The 26,968-nt window shown below is 47.8% G+C and overlaps 1 protein-coding gene and 1 long non-coding RNA gene across 2 annotated transcripts; one reads left to right on the top strand and one right to left on the bottom strand.

The window, feature by feature from the left end:
- The first annotated feature begins 66 nt into the window (after window positions 1-66).
- LOC309330203 lies at window positions 67-4,079 on the top strand. Its single transcript, XR_014151373.1, has 2 exons — window positions 67-599; window positions 4,049-4,079. It is a non-coding gene; the product is annotated as an uncharacterized lncRNA (long non-coding RNA).
- SYT11 (synaptotagmin 11) lies at window positions 1,156-26,967 on the bottom strand. The gene is made up of 4 exons (XM_081841133.1): window positions 26,766-26,967; window positions 15,025-15,839; window positions 7,756-7,879; window positions 1,156-4,545 (listed from the first exon to the last, which is right to left on the bottom strand). The coding sequence occupies exons 1-4, from the start codon at window positions 26,797-26,799 to the stop codon at window positions 4,235-4,237; spliced, it is 1,284 nt and encodes a 427-aa protein (XP_081697259.1). The 5' UTR covers window positions 26,800-26,967; the 3' UTR covers window positions 1,156-4,234.
- Between the last annotated feature and the right edge of the window lies 1 nt (window position 26,968).

Here is a 26,968-nt window from a genome sequence, read left to right as displayed (position 1 = left end):
GATGAGCGCCGCAACCCCAGAGTCGGTCACGACTGGACCTAATGGTCAGGGGTCCCTTTACCTTTACCTTTACCTCGAGATCATTAGGGCTACATTTGAACCATACATCTAAAGCACTGCAATGCTATTTTAAACAAGTTAGGACGTCTCCTGAGAAATCCTGGGAGCTGTAGTTTGTTAAGGGCCGATAAAAGGAAGTCCTCCTTTGTGCTTTCCTTAACACGCTTTATGTTCTTAAGGGTGCTGAGAATTGTTCTCATAGCGACAATTGCCAGAGCTCCTTGTGAAGAGGGATCACAAGAGCTTCTGTTTGCATGTGTTGTGCAGGAGACAGAACAGTGGTCCTGAACAGGAGCGTGCTGCACAGCAACACTTTGTTGCAGACCCAACCGAGTCTTCTGCAAACAGGAAGGGAACTTCTACTCAGTCTATCCCGTTCATGTCTGCTTTAATGGACGTTCTTCCCCCTCCTTGCCCTCACTACCTCTCTGCCATGTGGGATCCTTTCAAAAGGAGATCGCTCTACCGCTGAGCAGTGGGACCCTCTGTTGATGAAAGTGTGTGGCTCCAGCAGCCTGAAAATAATTATTTTGCGATCAGTAAGTAAAGTTAAAGTGACTCCATCTTTATTTGAACGCTCAATGTGCGTTAAAACAATTTTGACATTACAGGTAGCATTACATATTTGTTAGGTTAGCATTACAGCATTATGCAGTTGTACAACGGTTCAAGTTATTTTTTTCTTACTTTTTTTGTTTTGTTTTGACACCAAGTTGTAACTTGTCCAAGTTATTTTTTTTTCTTTTTAATTTTACAATAGACACGAGGTGAAAAGGAAAACAAAAACAAAATCCCAACCGAAAATGACCCACATTTGGGAGATATTACAGTGAGGCAGCTGTCAATACATTTTTTTAATAAAAACAAACAAACCCAAAACCCGACTGTTATCTGACCCTCTTTATTTCCCCATTATTCCTAAGGAGTAATGGATTTCTTCACATCTGCCCAATAAGCCTAAATCTATTTTAACCCTGAGCACATTTCCTTGACAACAACTTCATTTTTTCCCCTCTTTACAGCTGGAGGAAGGAGAGATGATTTAGGCTTAAGAAAGATGGGTTTTATTTGCATTGAAAAGTGTTTTTTTAAAAAAAAAAAAAGCGGGGATAATTAAAATTGATAATTCAAGATGAGCCCTAATCTATCGGTAATTGGGGTCAAAATTGGGTTGAGGAGGAAGGGGGTGATGTAAGGATTAAGCGTCAAGATGATCAGTTTGAATTCCAAATTCGGCACCAACCTGGCCTGTGCAGAGAAGAGGTCCTAATTCTCCCCGTTCTGAAATGGTTCTGAGTGTCTGTCTCTCAATAAATCTTACTCCTGGGCTGGGGGAAACCCTCTAAGTGTTGCTGTACTACAATTCCCATCACCCCTGGTCATTGAGCCATGGCACTTGGGACAGGCGGGACTTGCAGGTATTGAGGCCACCCAGCCATTTTACAGCAGTGCTTCATAGCTTACCTTGCAACACATCCTTTAGGGCAGGCGTTGGTAGGCTTCGGGCTTGTAGGATCAGCATTCTTCACTACTGTGTTCCGCATCCTTAACCAATGGCAAAGCTGGCTGGGCATGATGGGAGTTGTAGTCCAGCAACACTCTCCTGCAGCCTTCCTCAACCTGGTGCCCTCTGGGTGTTTTGGAGTGCAGCTCCCATCAACCCCAGCCAGCATGAGGAAGGCTGATCTACTGGAACCCTGATACCCCCCCCCCCAAAAAAAATAGTTGCCAAGGCTGGCAAGCGTACCCCCTCTCCCAAAAAATTAAACGATAAGGTGCTCAGTCTTTGAATTTGTGGTCAGTACTGGACCCGGGGCCCACTGACAGAAAACATGCTAGAGTAGACTCATTAATTTCAGTGGGTCTACTCTGAGTAGCACTTAGTTGGAGACAACAGCTCCCCCTCCAGGGCTCTATTTCTGAGGGGTGAAGTTTTAGCTATTAGCTAAGTGAGAAGCTCCTGCCAACCAACTGCGAATTGATGAGAGATCTACCTGGTTTGACGGGAGGTGGAAATGGGGGTGAGTTGGTGCGTCCTGGGCATTGATCCCTCTAGCTCTCCTGGACGGGGGTGGGGGGTTGTATGTGACTCCGTTTCCAGACTCAGAAACTAGAGCAGGCATGGGCAAACTCGGCCCTCCAGCTGCTTTCGGACTACAACTCCCATCATCCCTGACCACTGGTCCTGTTAGCTAGGGATGATAGGAGTTGTAGTCCCAGAACATCTGGAGGGACGGAGTTTGGGGGTGCCTGAACTAGATCAAGCATGGAAGGAAACTGAACCCCCAAGGGCTTTTAGGGAGGGAAGGGCTGGGTTTCCAGTAGTCTTCCTTCTCCCCCAAACACAAAGTTGCATCCAATGTTAGAGCTCCACGGAGCAGACCCATTGAAACTGATGGACACAACTCCCTTAGGCCCCTGAATTTCAATGGGTTTGCTCTGTGTGAAATGGAGCTACCTCCCATGGGGCTGTGCTGAGACAGTTCACCTCTCTGCGGCCAAGGTGCCTCCCCACCACTGAAACGATTTCTTCTCCTAGTTTTTGTTTTAAAGTATGATACAGTATTTACAGCGTACAGGGCACAGGATGAGTTAAGTGCATGGATGTGACTTGGTGAATATTGAAACACCCATTTCCCACGTGGCTTCCCCCTTAACTTGGATCTGCCTTGCTTCACAAATGGCTGACGGGAAAGGAGGCTGGGTAGGGAAGACTGACTTTTCTTTCAGCCCTATCTGTTGATGTGGAAGTTGCAGGCTTCTGGATTACGCAGAGCTCTTCAGCAGACAATCTTGCCCTATCTGGGGTTGGCTTCTGTGTCAGCTTGAAAGCTTGCACACTCCGTCACCAGTAAATGTTGGTGGGGCATTTCAGGTGCCCAGAATGTTGCAAGGGGAGGTTGTGGATCTGGAAAACTCTTGCCTAGATATAGATCTCCAGTGGCTATTTATTTCTGTCGGCTGGTCTAGCTGTGAAGCATGCATGGGAAGCTGACCAGGCTCAAATTAATGACAACAGTAATAGTAAATAAACATTGGTGGTGAGATCTTTGTGAGAGTTACCTGCTTGCCACCCTTGTAGGCATTAGGATCAATGCACATGCAACCCGGTCTAGTCGCCTATTGGCAGGGCCGGGTCTGCTACATCAGTAGCCTGCGCCACTGCTTCAGGCGGCACAGCTCAAGGGGCACTTTCCTGCTTGAGATGAGCAACACCTAAGAGGCCTGCTCTCCAGTCATTGTAGAGACAGGACAAAGACTTGGCTTGAAAGATTAAGAGGGAGATAGATGCCTCCTGGTCCAACTCCAAATGAAGTCTTTTTCTTTGAAAGAGACTGCTTCGGAAGTGGATGGAGTGGAGAGCATCTTGCAATGTTCTGGACAACAAGGACAAAGGAATTATTCCAGGATCCTGTTTTACAGGGAGGGAATTGCTTTCAGCAGCAGTTATAATTCACAGGAACCATTTCCATCCACTCTGAGATCTCTCTGATCCAAGACAGATGCCCCAAAACCATTGCATGTACATCAACAGCATTAGATCACCCAAGTCACAAAGAATTGCAAAGAATCAACAGGAAGGGGGTGGGCAGACGATGTCAACAAAGAACCAGCGATTCAACACCAGAATCCAATATTATTATTATTTTTTAAAAAGAATAAGTTGGGAAAGAAGCTGAATAGGCCAATTGAGGTGAATTACCAACAAATACAGTTCAGCACAAAACACGACTTTCATAGTGACAGATAAATCGTATTAAAAACTGTACTTTTGATATTGGTAAAGTTATATTATTATTTTTTTGTGGTTTTTTTAAACTTTTGTATTCGGCATGCAACAGTGCGGTTACACCTTTTTATTTTATTATATATATTTATATATATATATGTTTTGTGGTATTTATTAAAATTAATGCTCTTTTTTTTTGTTAAGTTTTATTTTTTAACTTTTTGTAAGTTCCTTTTTTTCCCTTTTTCTTTTTTTTAGAACTTTTAGTGTGCCCTGCAAAAGTTAAACATCACTAGAGAGAACCGATCAGCTGCTTCGTACGGAAACCTTTAAGTTTCTACGACTAAGACGGAAGGCGGGAGGAGGAGGAGGAAATGAAAGGCCAAGTGTCTGTTTGCGCGGGGGTGTCTGGTGCAAGCGCCCGGTGCCCCCCCGCTCACCCTGCTAGTATTCGCTCAAGCTGTGCCATTTGGCGATCTGCTTCCTGGGGCTCTCGCACACTTCCCGCCAGTGTTCCACGCCGCCCACCGTGACGCTGTGCGCTCCCAGGATGAGCCGGCCCACCACTTCGTTTTTCGTGGTGCGGTCGAAGTCGATGACCAGGAATTCGATGCTGACGTCCGGGAGGAGATCCACGGGGATGTCGTAGATGAAGGATTCGTTGAAGACGGGGTTCAAAGTGCACTTCTTGACGTGAGTTTTCTTTTTGGCTATGCGCTTTCTGCCGTAGTACACGTTCACCTTGACGTAGGGGTCTGCCGGAAAGAAGGGACAGGAGCGAGCCAATAACACAGGCCAATAACTGGAGGTACCAGTGAGCGGGATTTTTGGGGGACAGAACTCTGGGAACTGCCCCACTCAGCAGAATGAGCAGGGACCTCCCCTCACCCTAATTGGAGTGAGATTGGCTAACCATGTTTATGAAGAAAGTACAGTGGTGCCCCGCAAGACGAATGCCTCACAAGATGAAAAACTCGCTAGACGAAAGAGTTTTCCGTCTTTTGAGTCATTCTGCAAGACGAATTTCCCTATGGGCTTGCTTCGCAAGATGAAACGTCTTGCGAGTTCTTGCAAGTTTTTTTCCTTTTTCTTAAAGTCGCTAAGCCGCTAATAGCCGCTAAGCCGCTAATAGCCGTGCTTCGCAAGACGAAAAAACCGCTAGACGAAGAGACTCGCGGAACGGATTAATTTCATCTTGCGAGGCACCACTGTAAAGGAATAATGATGATGATAATAATATTTTTTTTATTATTTATATCCTGCCCAGAGTGGTTGGGTTGCCCCTGGCTTCCAACATATATAAGGTAAAGGAACCCCTGACCATTAGGTCTAGTCTTGACCGACTCTGGGGTTGCGGCACTCATCTCGCTTTATTGGCCGCGGGAGCCGGCGTACAGCTCATGTGGCCAGCATGACTAAGCCGCTTCTGGTGAACCAGAGCAGCGCACGGAAACGCCGTTTACCTTCCTGCCAGAGTGGTACCTATTTATCTACTTGCACTTTGACGTGCTTTCGAACTGCTAGGTTGGCAGGAGCAGGGACTGAGCAACGGGAGCTCACCCCGTCGCGGGGATTTGAACCGCCGACCTTCTGATTGGCAAGTCCTAGGCTCTGTGGTTTAACCCACAGCGCCACCCGCGTCCCTCCAACATATAGAAAACATAATAAAACTCTAACCATTAAAAAAAAATCCCAATACAGGACTGCCTTTAGGTGTCTTCTAAAAGTTGTGGGGTCTCAGCCGGCATACCAGATGGAGCTGGTAAACAGCTGCCCTGAACACATCAGAATAATAGAATTGTAGAGTTGGAAGGGACCCAAAGGGTCATTCAATATACCTGTATACCTGAAGGAGCATCTCCACCCCCATCGTTCTGCCTGAACGCTGAAGTCCAGCGCCAAGGGCCTTCTAGTGGTTCCCTCACTGCGAGAAGCCAAGTTACAGGGAACCAGGCAGAGGGCCTTCTCGGTAGTTGCACCCGCCCTGTGGAACGCCCCCCCACCAGATGTCAAAGAGGTAAACAACTACCTGACATTTAGAAGACATCTGAAGGCAGCCCTGTTCAGGGAAGTTTTCAATGTGTGACATTTTAATGTATTTTTAATCTTTGTTGGAAGCCGCCCAGAGTGGCTAGGTAAACCTACCCAGATGGGCAGGGTACAAATAATAAATGATTATTATTAAAATTATTATTATTTGAGTCCAAACCCTTGCAAACCCAGGTAGGGATGAGAAAGACCTGGAGAGAGCTGCCTGAGACTCTGCAGAGAGCTCCTGCCAATCACTGGAGGTTTTTAAGCAGAGGTTGGATGTCCATCTGCCACGGATGCTCCCTTCCAACTCTATGCTTCTGTGAATCAATGTTTCTATGATTGTAGACAATGCTCAGATTTCAGCCAGATCAAGGGTCTGATTCAGTGTAAGGCAGATTCCTGGAGGAACGTGTGTCCCTCCAGACGTTGCTGGACTCCAGCTCCCATCATCCTTGACCATTGGCCATGCTGGCTAGGGGCTGATGGGAGTTGTAGTCCACCATCAATCAGGAAGGCCACAGTCTTCCCCAATCCCTGGCTTCTCTGCTTCTCTCATATGTTCCCAAGTCCTGGAACGGGACTGAAGGTAAAAACATAAGAAACAGACCAAAGGTCCATTTAGCCTGGCCAGATGTCTCCAAGAAGCTCAGAACCTGGGCCTGAAGGGCAACAGAATCTCTCCCATGATGTGCCCCTAACAACTAGTATTCAGAGATATACTGCCAATCCACATGGATGTTCTGTTTAGCCCTTGGCTAAGACCTCTCCTCTTCTAGGAATTTGTATGATGGCAGAGTTTCTGGGGCATGGGTGGGGACCCTGAAAAGCAAGCAGCTCAAGTTGAGGCAAGCCAAACCATAACCCCAATCTCCTAAACACAAGGTTGCTATCTCAAGAGGAGAACGTTTTCCTCCCTGACATTCTGTTAGGGGTTCGTGAACCAGAGTTCGCGTTGAGGGAGGTAACTGAAAAATAAAGCAAAGCCACTGAACGTTGCGATCCTGGCCTGTGCAAGTCAGGGATGGAGAAATGCCAACTATGTCATGCTATCCAGCCTTCCGGAGTCTCTTCAGACCATGCCCCCTCTTCCCAGGCCACGCCCCTCACCAGCCCTGCTCCGCACCTTCCTCGAGTGCTCTTTGCCTAGCTGGAATTTGTCCTCGAAAGGTATGAACATCAAATGAAGGATCAAGTTGTTTCTTCGGGGCTTTACATTTCAAACACCCTGGAGATGTTGGGGTGTGGTTTTTTTTTTTAATGCTTAGGGCACTTCACAGTGCCATCTTTTCAGGCTGCCACATAGAAGAGGGTAAAGAGATGTTCTTTGCTGCTGTCCTGGCCAGGACTAGATCTAGTGGGCTTCAGTTGCAGGAAAGCAGATTTGGGGCAAACATTAGGAGAAAGGGATGGCTGCCTTCTAATCTCTCCAAGATGCACAGGATTCATAAGCTGCCTCAGATTACAAATGGGAGGGAGGGAGAAACTCAGTTTGCATTTAAAGGCGGACCTACAAAATCTGCGTTCTCTGAAACTATGTGAATTGAAGCACAGCCATCCTTTGCACTTCTCCAAATTTTGCAGCACTGTGTGTTCTCCAACAATGTGTACGAAAATGCACGTACCAGGTGTGCATAAAATTGCACACAAAAGCGGGGAAATTGCTTTGCAAAATGCGTCTATTAGGCAAAACTGCCAACAAAACTGGGTTTATTGGGAGGGGAATTGCAGTAGAATGCTGACAGGTTTTCACTTATAAAAAGCAAATCACTGCCGAAATGCAGGGAACTGAATTTAAGGTTGGGTGAAAAAACGAGAAACCGAGAGGAACCAAAATGAACAGATCCACCCCTCATTAAAAAGTAACACGAACAAAAGAGCGTTCAAAGGGGCACACAAGGAAAACATGGAGATGAGGTGGAGTAAATAGCTTCTACCTGAGAGGCCGGTGATGTCCATCTTGGGCAGATGTCTCGCCTTCAAAACCACCACAGTCATCCTCTGGGCGACAGGATGGTAAGACAAGGAAACCTGCAGCTCCCCTCTGCTGACGCATTTCTGGAAAAAGATAAGGTCGCACATCCTCAGAACAACAGACCCCAAACAGCCCTGGCCACCCTCAGGTCCACCCATCTGCTTCTGCAAATAATCATCTAGAAAGGGTCAGCTGAAGGAAGCCAGTGGGGAAGGAGAACATAAGAAGGCCCATCTAGTCCAACAACCTGTTTCTACAGCAGTTATTATTATTATTATTATTATACAGAACAATGGTCTGACACGGTACAAGATAGCTTCCGGTCAATATAGGTAACGCCGAGCTAGGTGGACCCTTGACCTAACTTGATATACAGTGGTACCTTGGGTTAAGAACTTAATTCGTTCTGGAGGTCCGTTCTTAACCTGAAACTGTACTTAACCTGAAGCACCACTTTAGCTAATGGGGCCTCCCGCTGCCGCCGCGCCACCGCTGCACAATTTCTGTTCTCATCCTGAAGCAAAGTTCTTAATCCGAGGTACTATTTCTGGGTTAGCGGAGTCTGTAACCTGAAACGTATGTTACCCGAGGTACCACTGTAGTGAAGGCGCATGCCTTTATGTCAATCAGCAGGGAGTTCCAAAGTATGAACCTGTGAGACCAGGGTTGTCTTTGTCTTTTTCGTTTGAACGCATGTGCTCATTTGTTTTACACATTGTACAGTGGTACCTCAGGTTACAGATGCTTCAGGTTACAGACTCCGCTAACCCAGAAATAGTACCTCGGGTTAAGAACTTTGCTTCAGGATGAGAACAAAAATCGTGCAGTGGCGGCGGGAGGCCCCATTAGCTAAAGTGGTACCTCAGGTTAAGAACAGTTTCAGGTTGAGAACAGACCTCCGGAACGAATTAAGTTCTTAACTCAAAGTACTACTGTATAAGACAGCTTCCCATGTTCCTATTTAAAATCAGCTCTTTGTGCAGAACAATGAGGACTAGAATCTTGTATTTCTAGAGGAAGGGCTGTAGGTCAGTGGGAGAGCACCTGCTTGAAGTGAAGAACTTCCTAGGTTCACTCCTTCAGGTAGGGCTGGGAGAGACCTGTCACCTGCAGCCCTGGAGATCCACTGCTGCCAGTCAGTGTGGGTAACCCCCCGAGGGGTCTAGATGGACTCTGTATAAGGCAGCTTCCTATGGCCCACCTTTGAAGGGGACCAGAATATTGACCTCCTAGGAAAGAGCCACCACCACCTTAAAAAGCTGGTTCGAAATCACCAGCGAACTCTGCAATCGGGGAGGGTGTGGCGTTTTATTGTTTACATCCTCCGTGCTTCCGTTGTGGCCTTAAATGCTTTTCGGTGGTGTAGATTACTTGTCCGTAGTGAGTAGGTCATTTCTTCTTCTTTTTTAAGGGAAAGACATGGCTGTGTTGAAAGGGAGTTAATACAGTGGAAATAAAACAGAGCCTTGCCAACTGTTTTTTAAAAAGCCGTTGTTAAGGCTGTGAATAGCAGGCCGGGTTGCCATGGCCGTCGTGTCCTAGATTCGGCATTTTGGGAACTGCCCGGGACTCTTGAGTTAACGTTTGTCTAAAGCCATTCCTGCTCCTTTCCCTTCCTCCCGGAATCACAAGTGGAAAGTGCCCAGTTTGGGCCAAACGACTCTTCGCCATCTGCACCAGTGTCTGAACTGACCCACTGCCACAGGCTGTACTCCCCTCCTCCTTCCATTACCAGTTTTAATTTTCCTCGCATATTTTCCTCTCCCTCCTGTTCTCCCATTGAACTCTCTTCCTACGCAAGCACGTGTCCTAAGGTCAAGGGCCTTCCAAGCTTCTCTGCCCAGCTTTTGGGACTCTTGGAAAAATAGGAAACTGCCTCTCGCTGAGTCAGACCATGGGGTCCACTCAGCTCAGTACTGTCCACACTGATTGGCAGCAGCTCTCCAGAGTTTCAGGCGGGGAGGGGGCATTCCGAGCCCTACCTGGAGATGCTGGGGACAGAACCTGGGACCTTGTGACAGTTGCTTTACCACTGAGCTACGGACCCACGCAGGCTAGGGGCTGGTGAGAGACGTAGTCCAACAATATCTGGAAGGCCATGAGCTCTTCATTCCCTGCTTTGTAAGTGCATTTAATGTGTGATCCCTGATTGGCTGGGACATGTGTCTAGGAGAGGCGTGTGGAAGCTGTGGCTCTCCAGGTGTTGCTGGACTCCAGTCCCCATGATCTCTGAACTGTTGGCTGTGGTGGCTGAGGCTGATGGGACACGGAGAGCCAGACAGATTCCCCACCCCCACCTCTTTTGACTCTGATAGTGAAAACCTTCCCCGCCGCCCCAAACAGCAAAGTACAGTGGGCGCTTGGGTTGTGAACGTGATCTGTGCGGGATGCACGTTCACAACCCGCAGCGTTCACAACCTGCAGCTGCGTGTATGCGCATGCTCGGGTTGCAATTCGGCGCTTGCGCATGCGCAAAGCGCAATTTAGCACTTCTGTGCATGTGTGACCGCCGAAACCCGGAAGTAACCCATTCCGGTACTTCTGGGTTTTGGTGGTCCGTAACCCGAAAAAACGCAACCGGAAGCTTCTGTAACCCGAGGTATGACTGTAGTTTACAAAGGCATCGATTTAAATTCCTTGCAGCTTCATTTGTAGGGTGGGAGTCCTAATCACTGGTCATGCTGGCTGGGGCTGATGGGAACTATTGTCCAAAAACATTGGAAGGGGGAAGGCAGAAAAAGGGAGCCTTCATTGGATTGGCTTCCTCTTGTCTCAAGGAGTTCTCCCTGGTCCTGAAAGATGCGACTCCTAACTGCTTGCCTGTAACTCACTTTCCCTTCCCTCTCTGCATCATAAGAACAGCCCGCTGGGCCGTCTCTAATCCAGCATCATGTTTTCCCTGTGGTGAATCAGATACCCATTATGGGAAGCCCACAAGCAAGACATGGCAACATTTCCAGTTTTCAGCCGCAGGAATAACTGCATGCCGGTCGCTTTCTATTCCAGTGTCAATTGCGTTCTGACTTTGCTCGAGGGGAGGGGGACCCCCTCCCCATCACAGATCCTCAGACCAGCTAGAACGGTGTAATAGTTGCAGCTTGGAAGCCAGACAGAAGCAAGGGAAGCTTAACTGCCTAGAAAGCCCGACAGCAGCTGGTTTACGAGCCCAAAGGTTTTATCCCCCCCCCCAATTGTGCAAAGAGGTGTGTCATCCCATTGAAGCAGGATTTATGTATTTATTTGAAAGCCACCCATCCTGCCTAATTAAAGAAATGTCTAGACAACTCAAAGCAGAAGCCAAAGATTTGCCAGAGGAGCTTGCTTTTGTGCCAACGATGGAGAATCTCTGGTGTGGCCCTCCAGATCTCTCCAACTGGCCCTTGGGTCTCTCCACATGTGTTCCTTATGTACATTCCTTATCAGCCCTGCTTTTCACCCTCCCGTGGTGCATCTCCCTGGCTGGAATGAGTCCTTGAACTCTGCTATTCCTTTTTACTTGCTTGGATGGAGCATAGAGATGGGGGTGAGTGTAGAAAAGCAGCCTACTGTACAAAGGAAACCTTTGTTGCTTTGCCCATTCTGCCTCTGCCTGCCCTTGGGATGTGGCTCCTGAAAGGATGCTGCTGGATGCAGCTCATCCCTGACCATTGGCCCCTCTTGCAAGGGCTGCTGGGAGTTGGAGTCCAACAGCAGTGTGGAGCCAGCGTGGTGTAGTGGTTAAGAGCGGTAGTCTCGTAATCTGGTGAACCGGGTTCACTTCCCTGCTCCTCCACATGCAGCTGCTGGGTGACCTTGGGCCAGTCACACTTCTCTGAAGTCTCTCAGCCCCACTCACCCCACAGAGTGTTTGTTGTGGGGGAGGAAGGGAAAGGAGAATGTGAGCCGCTTTGAGACTCCTTCGGGTAGTGATAAAGCGGGCCACAATGTCACACACAGCATCTAAAGGGCAACAGGCTTCCCATCCCTGCAGCAGACCACAGAAGCAGAGGAAACTACCTTTTGCAGAGTCAGAACATTAGCCCCTCTAGTTCAGTATCGTCCGCACTGACCTGCAAGAACTGTCCAGGATTTCAAATGCAGAATCTCTCCCAGCCCTATCTGCAGATGCTGGGATTGAACCCGGGACAGATTCCCTGACACTGTGCTATTTCCCTTCCTCCCAAATCTGCCTGTTACGTTTGTTTGGGATCTAAGCACACACAGAGAGAAAAAACACATTAGATTGTGTATTGCCTGAGCAAAAATCCACATCCTGTTTATCTGTCGTAATGTAGCCCAGTTTCCCAAAGCGCCCTCCTCCATAGTGCTGATCTGGCTGCTTTCCAGCTCCCACTTTGAAGGCGGCTGACCCCAATCCTTGGTCTGATTACTGTCCTTGCCAGCTCTGCGCTTGTTTGCATTACTGCTCGCACTCCCGGGGAGTCTGCCGCTTCCACTGGCTGGAACAATGCCTTGCAAAATCCCAGGTTACAGAACAGATGTTCCTCCTCCTCTTTAGAGGAGGAGGAGGAGGAAGAGACATGCCCAGAAAACTGGAATTGCGCTGTTCTGAGCGTGAGATGCATCCTCTCATGCAGAACCCAGGAGTTTCAGCAGAATGCAAGGAATCTGCAGTTAGGAAAATAGGAAAAGGTCCTTCTGGACCAGGCAGAAAAGGCCTGTGCTCGGACAACAGCTCTCTTTGGATCTCCTGAGAACAGCCCCAGTTGCTGCTGTGGTGAACCTTTGCCTTGTCTCCAATTCCCAGAGGTGCACAGTTACCGTATTTTTTGCTCTATAAGACTCACTTTTTCCCTCCTAAAAAGTAAGGGGAAATGTGTGTGCGTCTTATGGAGCGAATGCAGGCTACGCAGCTATCCCAGAAGCCAGAACAGCAAGAGGGATCGCTGCTTTCACTGCACAGCGATCCCTCTTGTTGTTCTGGCTTCTGAGATTCAGAATATTTTTTTTCTTGTTTTCCTCCTCCAAAAACTAGGTGCGTCTCGTGGTCTGGTGCGTCTTATAGAGTGAAAAATACGGTGATACTTGTTCCCCAACAGCACAAAATGAAACTATGGAATTCACATCGACACAAGGCAGCGATGGCCACCAACTTGGAGGGCTTTCAGAGAGGATGAGACAAGTCTGTGGAATGCTTTCCCCAGGGAGACATGCCTGGCGCCATCCCTGTCGGCCCCTGGGAGCCAGGCTGATACCTTTTGTTTACTCCGACCTTTGGTTATTTAATGTTGCCTCATGCACTGGTGCTCAACTTTCAGTTGGGGGTGGCTAGGACTTCTCCTTATTAATATGTTACTGGGCAAGCATCTTATGCATTTTGTATCATTACTGGTTTTATTCTTGTTTTTTCTGGTTTCAGATCATTTTTACGTGTTGCATTTTATCCTATCGTGTTACTCTGACGCTTTCCCTTTTGTATAAAGCGACTGGTGGGTATAATAACCGGCGCTGTTGAAGCTGCCACATAATACCTGGTCTGCATTTGTAAGAAAATCCATCTTTTTTACTGGGGCTACATCCATACTTTGGAAGTCCCTGCCTGTTGAGAGGCACCTTTGCTGCACTCATTTCAGCACCTGCTAAAAACATTCTTTTGTTTAGGCAAAGCCTATTGTCACATAAAATGTAAACACGTGTTTTAATCTGCTTTTTAGCTTATTGTTGATTTTAATTATTATTGAATACTTTAAATTGTATTTTACTGTATAACTATGCTGTGTAAATATGACTGTATTTTACTAGTAATTTCATTGTTTCATTCGTTTTGTGAACCACTTTGAGGTTGCTGGGTGTTTGTTTTTTTACAATCAGTAAAGATAAAGGGACCCCTGACCAGTAGGTCCAGTCGTGACCGACTCTGGGGTTGCGGTGCTCATCTCGCTTTATTGGCCGAGGGAGCCGGCGTACAGCTTCCGGGTCATGTGGCCAGCATGACTGAGCCGCTTCTGGAGAACCAGAGCAGCGCACGGAAACGCCGTTTACCTTCACCAGAGCGGTACCTATTTATCTACTTGCACTTTGAGGTGCTTTCGAACTGCTAGGTTGGCAGGAGCAGGGACCGAGCAATGGGAGCTCACCCCATCGCGGGGATTCGAACCGCTGACCTTCTGATTGACAAGCCCTAGGCTCTGTGGTTTAACCCACAGCGCCACCCGTGTCCCTCAATCAAGCAGTATATAAATTCTGTGAAATAAAATAAATGAAAGATTCACTAAGGATCAGGCTATCACTGGTTCCTTGCCATGATGCCTGTCTTCTCCCTGCACTGTCGGTGGCAGTCTACTACTTAATAGTCCCAGGTGAGGAGAGTCGCTGCTGTGCTCAGACCCTGCTTTTGGGTTTCCTTCCCTTTAGGGTAGTGTTTCTTGAACCTGGGTTTCCTGCTGTTGTTGGACTGTGTAATTCCCACCATCCCTGACCACTGGTCCTGCTGGCTAGAGATGATGGGAGTTGTAGTCCAACAACATTGCATTAAGGCATCTGTTTGGTTGCTGTTAGAACAGGGTGCTGGACTTGAGATGGGCAGTCCTGGTCCATCTCACAGACCAGTTCCCCTTGGCTCTTGCATCAGTACACCTGTCTTGTGGGTTCTACCAGCAGGTACAACCCCTACTGCTGGCTCACAGCCCCCTCATCCCACCCCATTCGCTTGGACACCAACAGCAAGAACAGGGCATGAAGCAACATAAGCACATGCTTAGGGCATCAAGGGAAGGAGGGCACCACATAAATTTTCCCTTGCCAGATTTGGTACAGTGCAGCTGAACCAGGTTCCACGAAAAAGGCTCCCGCAATAAATGAAAAAAATTACATACAAATATTACAAACGATTCGGCTGGGCCTCCATTTTCTCAGTTGATGTATATTTAAGAAACCCCAGCAGAACAATCATGCAACAAGGCAGGCAAAATGACTTATCTCTACTAAGTGTAGAAGCAGATACATTACGTAAGGATCTGATCAAAGACTTTGCACTTAGAAAAGCGAGGAGAATTTCCCCCCAAACGTAAATAAGGTGAAAGCTTGCAAAAATAAATGTTATTTTCCATCTTACTGTAGGTTTCTTTTCGAAAAATCATTTCCTAGTTTGTTATTGTTTATATTTTGAATTTGATATATATGGGGGTGCCAAAATCATTTAAGTGCCTAGGGTCTCTAAAGGTCTTGTAGAAGGAAAAGGAACTTGGACAGTCCCCCTAGTGAAACCCCCGGGTCCCAGCTCCCCTACCTGTATATTCCTTTTGATGATCTCCCTGGTGAGCTGGACCTTCCCTGTGCTTGGGTCCACCCCGGCAAGTGGCACCATCACCTCCCCGATGACATCGTCTCGAGAGAAGCGGTCGAAGCTCAGCACCAGGAAGTGGAGGACCAGGTCCTGGAGCTGGCTGTAGGGGATCCCGTAGAAAGTGAAGGTCTCATCGAAGACGGGGTCCAGCGTCTTGCGGAGGACGCGCGTCTTCACCCGGTGCCTCTTGTCGGGCAGGATTGTCATCTTGATGTAGGGGTCAGAGCCTTGGTTTTGCTCGTCCATGACCGGCAACCCACGGGCTTCTTGGATGGTCACGACCAGAGCTTTCTTGGGGAAGTTGTAGTCCACGGAGAAGGTCAGCGTCCCCAGAGTGACCTCTTCTTCTGGGGAAGAGGGAGAGGAAGGCTTGCTGCCCGCCGGAGTCAAGCTCTGGTCCGGGCTCAACTCGTCCCCATAATCAACTTTGATCGGGAGCTGGTTGACGCAGGGAGCTGCGCTGGAGATCCTGTCGGAGCCCACCAGGCCAGCTTCTGCTGCGTCCACCAGAAGGTTGCCTCTTCCGTCTTTCATGGCAGCTCCCGTCTTGTCTCGCCGGATCCGTATGATTTTCTTCTTGTTGGTCAGGGTCTCTGGGTAGATGCTGATGCCTTTCAGCATGTGGATGAACTTGTAAGGCGGTGTCTTGTGCTTCTTTTCCGCGTGCTGATGGCAGCATGTCCACACGAAGACCGTCATGGAGACGGACACCACTAAGACGGTGGCGCCAATCAGGCCCGCCACGATCGGAGAGACATCTGTGGGTGGGGAAGAGTGAGGTGGAGAGGAATGGGGAAGGGAGAGGGGATAAATCAGTGGTTCCCGAACTTTTTTGAGCCATCGGCTCCTTGGTTTCCATAAACTCATCCCCACTAGGGCTGGGCAACATCTGGTTTTCAACACTGCGATATCTCACCAGCTAACCATTGCGATATACGGATATATCACAATGCCTGAAATAAGGACTGAGCTATGTAAAGGCACTGGCTGGCTTCACAGTTTTCACCACATTGTGGTTTTTTGCACAGCACCCTACCCCACCCACACCCTGATTTGTGATATATTGTCAAGCCTAAAATTACGAAACCAATATCCTGACATAGATATGAAACTGGATTTGGACAATATATCAGAAAAGCATTATTCAGAACACCTGTTTGCATGACTTGCTAAGGTTGATAATAGCACCATAACACTGAGAACAGTAACAATTAATTGCACATTTATTCAAAATCCAATTAAAACTATTTAGGTTAATTAATTCAACAAAACTGATGAACTTGATCCACAGATACCGGCTTTTCAAATCTGGTAGTCATTTACACCCTCAGCACCCCCTTGCCGCCCATTCGCCTTCTAGGGCTGCCCTAGGTAATCCCAGCACCCCCTTTGGGGACCACTGGGATGGATAATCTATTCAGCCAGCTGCTCTTTATTTATCCTGAGCTCCAGATGAGGAAAGTCTCCCTGGGGCAGCTCACAAATAATAGTGATGAGACAGTCCTTGCCCCCAGGTTTTAAAGGCTACGTGGTAGTTAAAGGGACGCGGTGGCGCTGTGGGTTAAACCACAGAGCCTAGGACTTGCTGATCAGAAGGTCGGCGGTTTGAATCCCCGTGATGGGGTGAGCTCCCATTGCTTGGTCCCTGCTCCTGCCAACCTAGCAGTTCGAAAGCACGTCAAAGTGGAAGTAGATAAATAGGTACTGCTCTGGAGGGAAGGTAAACGGCATTTCTGTGCACTGCTCTGGTTCGCCAGAAGCGGCTTAGTCATGCTGGCCACATGACCCGGAAGCTGTACGCCGTCTCCCTCGGCCAGTAAAGCGAGATGAGCGCAGCAACCCCAAAGTCGTCCGTGACTGGACCAAATGGTCAGGGGTCCCTTTACCTTTACTTTACACCCCTTACATTTAAATCACAAGCCTTTCCCCCAAGAATCCTGGGAATTGTAGTTTAGCCTTCACAGAATGACAGTTCCCAGCATCCATAATGAACTACAGTTCCCAGGATTATTTTGGGAGAGCCGTGTGCTCTAAATGTATTCAGCCTTCAAAGACATGGCACATTCTTTCCCTCAAAGAATTCTGGGTGCTGCAGTTAGTTAAAGGTTGCTGGGAATTATAACTCTGTGAGGGCTAAACTACAGCGCCCAAAATTCTTTGAGGGGCAAAATGAGCTTTAAAAGGTATGATGTGGGTGAGACTGCAGGCCCGTGCAGTGGGGCAGGGGGCAAAACCCAGACCCTCCAAGTGTCCTTGTTTTCCAGGGACAGACCCAGATTTGCTGGTTTCTGATTTTATCCCGGAATGTCCTTTTCCTTAGAACATCCCTGTTTTCATTGGAGAAATGTCGGAGGGTATGGAGTTATCTGACCCCCGAGCCATCTGAAGGAAGCTCTGTATAGGGAAGTTCTTAAATGTTTTAATGTTTTAGTATTTTTTTTATATGTTCGAAGCTACCCAGAGTAGCTGGGGCAACCCAGTCAAATGAGGGGGGGAGAGTATAAATAGTAAAATGATTATTTTGATGATGATGGAATAGGATGTCCCTATTTTCATTGGAGAAATGTCGGAGGGTATGCAGCCAGGTACACTTGCCCTAGGCTTGTGTAAGCCTTTCAAGTACCACAAGTCTCTTAATACATCTTTTAAAACTGCATAGACACTTATGCCTTCAAAGCCTATTCAAAGCATGCTTTACTTCTGACAAGCATTCTGCACTCTATGTGTAGCTTGATAAGGGTTTCTGGGAATTGTAGTTCTACAAGGGGTAAACCGCAGTGCCCAGAATTCTTTGAGGGTATTAATGCTCCGGGGATAGCTCAATTGGTAGAGCATGAGATTTTTAATCTCAGGGTTGTGGGTTCGAGCTCCACCATTGGGCAAAAGATTCCTGACTTGCAGGGGATGGACTCGATGCACGTATTTTAAGAACACTTAATTAGCATAGGTAAAGGTAAAGGGACCCCTGACCATTAGGTCCAGTCATGACTCTGGGGTTGCAGTGCTCATCTTGCTTTATTGGCCAAGGGAGCCGGCGTACAGCTTCCAGGTCATGTGGCCAGCATGACTAAGCCGCTTCTGGCGAACCAGAGCAATGCATGGAAACACCGTTTACCTTCCCGCCAGAGCGGTACCTATTTATCTACTTGCGCTTTGATGTGCTTTTGAATTGCTAGGTTGGCAGGAGCAGGGACCGAGCAACGGGAACTCACCCCGTCGTGGGGATTCGAACCGCCGACCTTCTGATCAGCAAGTCCTAAGCTGTGTGGTTTAACCCACAGCGCCATTATTGATTGTTAAACCCCATATCAACCATTTTTATTGTTTATGTAGAGAATTATGCAGAAATTATGCTCCCTCTTTGCCATAAATAAACATGGACTGACTGATGGGCCAGATAACCCTTGGGGTCTCTTCCAAATCTGCGATTCTATGATTCTAATGTGCTTTAAAGAACAGTGTGTACAGAGCCTTATTATGAGTGCAGAATACACACACACACACACAAATATATGCACTGGTGGGATTTAGTATGTGTGAGTAGGGGGTGTCATACCGCTCTCCATGCCTCTAGCTATGAGAAGGTAACCATGGAATTTAATGTTCAAGTCATAACACACAAAAGGGTGACCTCAGCTGTGCTGATGACATCACCCAGATTAACTCAGTGCCTCTTGTTTGTTGGAGAGAACAGAAAGGCCCGGTTATTGCAAGGCACGGCAAAGCAAGCCTGGAACTGATGCGGGGTGTGATTTATTTATTTTTCCTGTGGAAATGATTTGGAATTCTTTTCCCCAGTGCTTTCATTTCCCTCTGATTCCTGCCCACCCCCTCGCCCCAGGCATTTAATAAATTCATCAGTAACAATGAACAGGAGCCAGCTGTGAATATATTAGGCAAGCTTAGCAGTTTCCAAGCCTCCCCCCCAAAAAAACTATTTACTAAAGTATGGTGAATATGATAAATTAGTTCACTCTCTAAGGCGTTCAAAAAAATTCCTGTGCGAATTACCCTAATTTGCAAGGGGTGGGGGGGTAGAAATTCCAGAAAATACACCCTGGTGCAAGAGGACACCCCCTTCTAAAACAAAGCCAAAATCATTAAGAGTAGACAGCAGGCAGCTGAAAAATAATTAGGGGACACTTTATCCCCCTAGAACAGGGGTCGCCACTGGAAGGGCTGTACCTCAGTGGCAGAACATAAGCTGTGTATGCAGAAGGGTCCCGGGATTGATCCTGACACCTCTAGGTTGAGTTGGGAGATGCCCTCACCTGAAACCTTGAATGGCTAAATTTCAGGCTTTGCATAATCAGTTTTTAAAAAAATAAATAAAGGAAACATGGAAAACAGAGTCCAAAACAAACACTGTCGTTCCAAAGTGGCAAAAATATACTTAATGGCTGCTGCACAGTTATTAGTCACGCTGTGTTTGTAAATCTGTGCAGAAATCACTATATAGTTTTTCATATATGCTAAAAAGTCATGTTTCATTTAGAAGGCATTTCATATGCAAATAGACTTATTGCTACATGCTTTCCTTAAGACTGTTAGATTTAGTTGCAGCATTGCCTATGTACTGCCATATAATGCAGATGTGGGAGTTTAATATTTCTACTTCCATTTTCCTTATTGCATAAAGACAGAGTATTAAACTAATGTGAATAAATTATAAGGAGGTATTTCATCTCTTACTTTGTCATTCCAGAATTGAATGAATAAGGCCCATTTCTCAATGAACTTGTTTTTGTAATGATTATATGCCACGTTCCTTTCGTATGCTAGTCTTATAATCCACGTGCTTTCCTCAGCCAGTTTATGGGTATTGGGGGATTTTTATTTTTCCATCGTTGAGCTATGTGTAGTTTCACCATTGGTACTAATTGTAAATTGTGATTTATAACTATTTACAGAGAGTTAGGGGAGGGGTAGTGCCTCTGGTGGGGGACATGCTGTGCTCTTTCTGGGCTAGCTTGTCCACCTTTGGTCCCTACCCTCCACTCATCTCTCACCTGTGGCTCCAGGTGACAGCAGCCACACCTTGGGATGGGCTTCAACCGGCCAGCTAAACCAGGTGAAGGTAGCCGATGGGTCACAAGCCCTCGGTGAGTTAGGGGCTTTCCCTGCATGTGAAGACAGTCTCTTGTGGATTGAGAGGACAAGACCAAGCGTGGGTCCAATGGTCAGGAAGGCAGTTTCTGCAGGTGCTATAGAGGAAAGTGAGGGGCAGATGGGGCTCGTTCACCTGGGAAGGTAGCCCATCTAGGACTGGGGTCAGCAAACTTTTTCAGCAGGGGGCCAATCCACTGTCCCTCAGACCTTGTGGGGGGCCGGACTATATTTTGAAGGAAAAAAAAAAAAGAACGAATTCCTATGCCGCACAAATAACCCAGAGACGCATTTTAAATAAAAGCACACATTCTACTCATGTAAAAACACACTGATTCCTGGACCGTCCACGGGCCAGATTTAGAAGGCGACTGGGCTGGATTCGGCCCCCAGGCCTTAGTTTGCCTACCCATGATCTAGGAGAAGGAAACCTCTGTTCCTAAACCTCCGCTTTCTTTTGGGATATCTTCGGGCAGAGAAAATGCTAGGGAGTAAATCCTACACAAATTGGGACTGAAGTCCCTAAGATTGTTGGATGGCGCCTTGTTCGCCTCCTACCCTGCACTCAGCTCTCACCAGCCAGTGTGGTGTAGTGGTTAGAGCGGTGGACTCGTAATCTGGTGAACTGGGTTCGATTCCCCGCTCCTCATGCAGCTGCTGGGTGACCTTGGGCCAGTCACACTTCTCTGAAGTCTCTCAGCCCCACTCACCTCACAGAGTGTTTGTTGTGGGGGAGGAAGGGAAAGGAGAATGTTAGCTGCTTTGAGACTCCTTAGGGTAGTGATAAAGCGGGATATCAAATCCAAACTCCTCTTCTGGCAACTCCTGCACCCAAGCTGGTGCCAAACATCTTGCTCTGCTTTCCTTTGGACCACATCAGCAAGGCAGAGAGGGGGGGTTTGTTGTCTGGGCAGCCCAGGACCTCCATACACACTGCCCAGGTTTGCACCCCGGGGAGGTCTGCTAATGCAGAAGTTCAACTTCACCCCCAGAGGCACACTCCATTATATCTCAAGACAGATGGATGCAGGCAACCGTATTTATAATGTCAGATCAAAGCATGCATAACAGGAAATTTTTCAGGTTCCTCAATAGTTCATAACCCTCAAGACTGAACTTTTGCAGACCTTGAGATGTAGATACTGCTCTCTTTTGCATGGGTAGTGCCATTTTGGCTACATGAAGAATAGGCACTCACAGCCTGGATATTGGCAATAGAGGGAATGATGATAAATAATGTGTATGCAAGTGCATGTGTGTGTGTGTGTGTGTATATATATATGGCTTGGGCCTAGGTTACCCGAAGGACAGTATCGCCCTGTATGAACCTGCCTGGGTGCTAAGGTTCTCTGGTGAGCACCTCACAGTTCCCATCAACATCACAGTTGGTGGTGACACGAGACAGAGACTTTTCTGTGTCTGCACCCATATTGTAGAATTCCCTCCCAAGAAAGGATAGGCTGGCTCACTCCTTGTTATCTTTCTGCTGGCAAGCTAAGACCTCCCTGTTCTGACAACCCAAGTGCAGATGATGATGAGCATTGGGCAATCGGCGTTTTAACATTGGCTCTAAACGCGTTTTATATTGCATTTTAATTTTATTGTTTCTAACTAATTTTCATTGCTTTGTCTTTTATAATGACGTTTTCAAGATTTTGTAAGCCTTCTTGAATCCCAGCTTGGGAGAAAGGCGGGATACAATTACATTAAGCGAGCAAGCAAGCAAGCAAACAAACAAGCAAGCACACTCACACAAATCTGCATTCACAAAAACCCAGAATCTCCCTAATATCACATTCACTTGAACAAACCCATGCAGCCCTTACGGCAACACGTCACAGATGGAAACATGAACGATCTTGTGTGCATTCTATAATTCTATGTGATTTTGTTATCACCCCCCTATTCTCAGCGTATCTCTCACTCCCTGACACCGCTCCCCCCCCCCCGCATACACACTCCCAAACTGCATCTTCTTCAAGTCTCTTCGCTGCTTTTATCATAACAATTTGCATTTTGTTTCCACACACACACACACAAAAAAAAAAACCCAACCCAACCCGGCACACTTAAGAAAGCTTAAACGGAATACTTAGCTTCACAATGGATCTGGTTGTACTTTGCACAGAACAGCTGCAATTGCAGCACATTCAGCAGCCTTCACTATCTGGGTGGGCAGCTACAGTTGCTGACATTTTGTCTCCATGCATGAACATTAGAATTAAAACACATCTGTGCCTCAACATCCTGGACAATCAGAGATAAAACTTCTAGAAACCCAGTATTTTCCCCAAAATGCAAAATAAGGACAGCATTATTATTATTATTATTATTATTATTATTATTATTATTATTATTATTAGACAGTTACCAGAAATTATGGGCTGTCCCTGATATATAAGGCCTGTTGGAATGCATTCTGCCAATATTGTCAGACTATTGGTCCATCTTGGCTCTGAGCTGTCTAGCACTAACTGGCAACAGCTCTTCAGAATTTTCATTAGTGGACAATTCCCAGCCCTAACTGGAAATGTTGAGGAATGAGTCTGGAACCTTCAAAACAGGTGCTCCACCACTGACCTATGCAGTTCCCTTCTTTTGAAAACTGGCCAAAGCCTGAGCATCTTTTCATTCCCTTCTTTTGAAAACTGGCCAAAGCCTGAGCATCTTTTCAGAACTGCTATTGGGGATAGATTTTGGTGCCTGAGTAGGATTGGGCAGCAGCATTTGTTTGCACCTTCTGTATACGTAATCAAACCATGCACATGACCCTTTTTATTTTATTTTTAAAGGCCTCCTGGCTGTAAGGCAAACATATTGGCCTGTGGAACAAGGAGCAGATAAAACTGCAGACCCTCTAGGTGTCTCTATTTTCCAGGAACAGTCCTGGATTTACAGAAGCTGTCCTGGTTTCTGATATGATCCTGGAATGTTTCGCTTTTCCTCAGGATGTCCCTGTTTTCATTGGAAAAATGTTGGAGAGTGTGGACTTATGTTACCCCCTGAGCCAAGAAGATAAGTAACTATACAACCTTTAGAAGACATCTGAAAGCAGCCTTGGTACAGTATAGGGAAATCTTAAAATGTCTAATGGTTTATTATGTTTTAATATATGTTGGAAGCTGCCCAGAGTGGCTGGGGAAACCATCCCTATTTTTATCAGAGAAATGTTGGAAGTATGCAGTTGTCTAGTGTTGTAATTCCACCATAACAGAGACCAGTCTTCCCCTGGGACCCTCCAGATGTTGCTGGGCTCCAGCTTCCATCATCCCTGACCACTGGGCCATGCTGGCTGGAGCTAATGGGAACTGAAGTCCAACAATATCTGAAGGGCCCCAGGGTGGAGAAGGCTGTCAGAAGCAATACTGGTTTTCTGTGATTCAGTGGCTATGTGCAATCTTGCACATGCCTACTCAGAAGAACTTCCTGCTGAGTTCAGTGGGACTTACCCCCAGCTAATAAGAAATATGAGTGAAGCCTATATTTCCTTAGGAGGTGTGTGCATGTACAGTATGTGCATGTGCCTGATTGTGTGTGTGTTTGCAAGCTGTATGAACAGGGAAAGAACCATAGGTCAGGGGTAGAGCACCTGCATGGAGGCAGAAGGTCCTAGGTATAATCCTCAGCATCTCCAGGTCGGCCTGAGAATTGTCCCCATGCCTGAAACCCTGGAGAGCTGCTGCCAGTCAGTGTTGACAGAACTGAGATCGATGGACAAATGGTGTGACTCTGTACAAGTTAGCTTCCTATGTTCCTGTGAGACAATATTGCAGGGCGCCTGTCACTCCTGCAGCAATGAATTAAAATGATGGGGTGTAAAACAGAAATATTGAATATACCTGCACTGTAAACATCTGCAAAAAAAAAAAAAAAAAAAGGAGACTGGATACTAAACTGCCAACCTCCAAATCCATCCACATTTCACAACTCCCATAATAACAATAATAATCCCCCATATGCGTTTTTAAACTCCTCAAACAATATCCTCAGTGACGTATGCACACTCTAATTGGGGACACATACTAACATCTGTCTAATCCAGCTTGCTTCTCTTTCAATCCACTTCAGCCATTCCGTCATTAACAACTGGGGTTGCCTCTCTGCTATCACAATGCACACTTGTACAAGAGGTGGAGACCACGTTCTACATTAGTAACTGCAAGTAACCAGAGCCAGGTGCTTATATTTATTCTGGAAGAACTAAATCCATAATTTTAGACCCTGTGATTTTTTTTCTTGTCGTCGTCGTTCACGTGACTTAACCGGGCAGAGAGGATGCTATCACTTCTGCATCCTTAGTTAGCTTTGGGGCTGTAGCACAACACAGCCTTCCACCCCAGAGGACAATAAAAGGCTGCACTTTTGGTGATAAAAACATAAATAAACCAGAGGGCTTTAATTAACATAAAACATTCCACACTGGCCTAACAAACGCAGGCAACCTTGATCCTCTCTCTCAGAAATGCCATTGTGTGACAGCAGATGTGTTCAGCATTACATGTGCGCACACTAGAATTAGAACATGAAATAAGCTGAGACTTCACTGAATGGCACACAGGTAGATTTTTAATACAAATCAAAGGTCCGCAAATACGCCTGAGGATCCTATTCTATTTACATTTCAGTATATTTGGGGGGGGGGGAATGAATAGCTTTATTTCCCTCCCCCTTCTTGCTTTTATATTCATGCTCCTGCCAGAAACTTTGCTGCAACCTGGCAAAGAGGAGCTGCCTAGAGGCCACGCTGATAGTCCCTGTGGCTCGTTCTTGCATGGATTGGAGCAGACAGATGCCGAGAGGCAGTTTAAAAAGCCACTGTTGGATGAATGAGAAGACATCATGATCCCTGGCATAGATGAGAGGCCTCAAACTTCTCCCAGAGGGAACACCCCAGGGAGTCTCAACAATGGAGGTGGGGGCAGCTGCTAGGGTTAGGAAGTGATTTGGTGTCTCTGAGCAAACCCTCAATGGATGGGGTGCAATTATATGGGATGGCTGGGCCAGGTTACAGGCCATCAGGCTAGGGTCTGTGTGGTTTGCAAGCAACGACCTGAGTGAATTTGGGGGGTGGGGGTGAGGAAACTCCACATTTCGCTTGCTCCACAACCTCTGCAAAAAGGGGGTGCATTGAACAAAGGCTGTTTTCTTGCCCACCCTCCCCTCCAAGCTATCTGGGGGCTGGGGCGCTGCCTGGCCCGGAATAGACATCACGTCATCCTGCCCTCCTCCTAGCCACCACCATGTGCACCTGCTCCCTCCCTCCTTCCCTTCCACCCACCTCCAGCCCCCCACAGGAGGAGAGCAGGAGGCCAGAGGGCAACGCCTTGCCGCCTCCCCACCCACCCACCCACCCCACATGTGTCCCTCTAAGCATCTCTTCAAAGGACTCGGATCTGCCCCTGGCACTGACCCAGTCCGCTCCCAAGGCCAGGCACGCCCGTGCAAGGAGAGAGTGGGGGCGGGGAGATGGGAGAGACGGGAAGGGAGAGACGGGAAGGGAGAGACGGGGAAGAGCACGCGAAGACGAATGGTGATGGCATTGGGGATTGGAAAGCCCGGAGGAGACCTGGCCCCGGATTTGGGAGCTGTCATGTGCTCCCACCTCCTTACAGGGTGGCTGATGTGAAGATTTCCACACTGCCCAAATGCTGATGGGGATATTGTGTGTGTGCTTGGAAGGGGAGTGAAATACTGAGTGATGCTGGGCATTGCGGCCGCGTGCGCGTGTTGGCCAATGCTGTCAAAACCCAGACGGAGAAGTGTAGACTGGATGATTATTATTATTTAAATGAAATTAATGGGAACAAGGGAACCAAAGAGGCGTAGGGAGCAAGCTGGCAATTTGGCCTTCCAGGCTGCAATCCTACAGCCCTCCTCGCTTAGGAGCAATGAACTCAGCGGGACTTCCATGGATCGGATCGCGCAGTCTAAGAGGGTTTCCGTCCCCACATTTGGGGGGGGGGGAATCTTTCCCAAACTGCGTGTGGGCTTCTTTGAACGCATTCTTTCTCAGCCACACACAGTCCGAATATCCTAATGTTGCAGCGGGGTAGTGGGGGAGGAGGAGAGAGAGATTTCCCCCTGTGGATCAGCGTTGGCGGTCGGTTCGTGAGCTTGCGCCCAGCTAATGCCGCGCGTTATTTGCACGACTGGTGTGCGTGCCAGTAAGGATGTGGAGAACCTGTCACCCCCCCAAAAAAAAACCCCACCACCCCGGAGATGGAGGCCAGGTGGTCGTGTGACGGTGGTGGTGGTGGTGCCTCTTCGACGGCGCAAACAAGGCCCTCTCTGGCTGCTGAGCGCGCTGGTGTTTGTAGATGTGCCAGTTGCCACAAGCAAGAATAGAAGGGGAGGTCGGGGTAGAGGGATGGGATGCTTGCCAAGGCAGAATTATGGTGGCGGGCACGGCCTGAGCTGGTTCCGGCGAGGGTGGCGGGTGGCGGTGAGATCAGGATGCCCAGGAAGGCCCGGTGTTTTGCGCTGGGAAGCGGGTGGAGGAGGGGACGGCCAAGGCAAAGAGAAACGGGGCGGGGGCGGGAGAGGGAATTGCGCAGCAGCCTCCCACGGGCCCCACTCACCGAAGCTGGGGCGGACGCTGGCGATCTCTGCCATGGCGGCGCGCGAATGGAGCGGCGGCGACGGCCCGGTGCGCGCAGGGAGGCCCCTTCAGCGGATGCAGCGGCGGCGCTTCTGCCGCGGCCCTGAGGATGCTCCCGACTCCAAGGGATGCAGAAGCTGGCGACTGGTCCTGATGCAGCGCTAGCTCCGCCCACTTCGAACG

This window comes from Podarcis erhardii (assembly GCF_964252035.2).
Source record: "Podarcis erhardii genome assembly, chromosome: 15".
In the NCBI taxonomy this organism is placed as follows: Eukaryota; Metazoa; Chordata; class Lepidosauria; order Squamata; family Lacertidae; genus Podarcis; species Podarcis erhardii.
The sequence above is the reverse complement of the archived record's forward strand: the minus strand, read 5'-3'. Positions and strand labels throughout refer to the sequence as shown.

Coding starts and splice junctions, on each gene's coding strand:
- SYT11 (XM_081841133.1), bottom strand. CDS start 26,799: ATGGCAGAGATCGCCAGCGTCCGCCCCAGCTTCG. Junction 15,840..26,765: donor CAGCGTCCGCCCCAGCTTCG/GTGAGTGGGGCC, acceptor CCCCACCCACAG/ATGTCTCTCCGATCGTGGCG. Junction 4,546..7,755: donor CATCACCGGCCTCTCAGGTA/GAAGCTATTTAC, acceptor TCTTTCCGGCAG/ACCCCTACGTCAAGGTGAAC.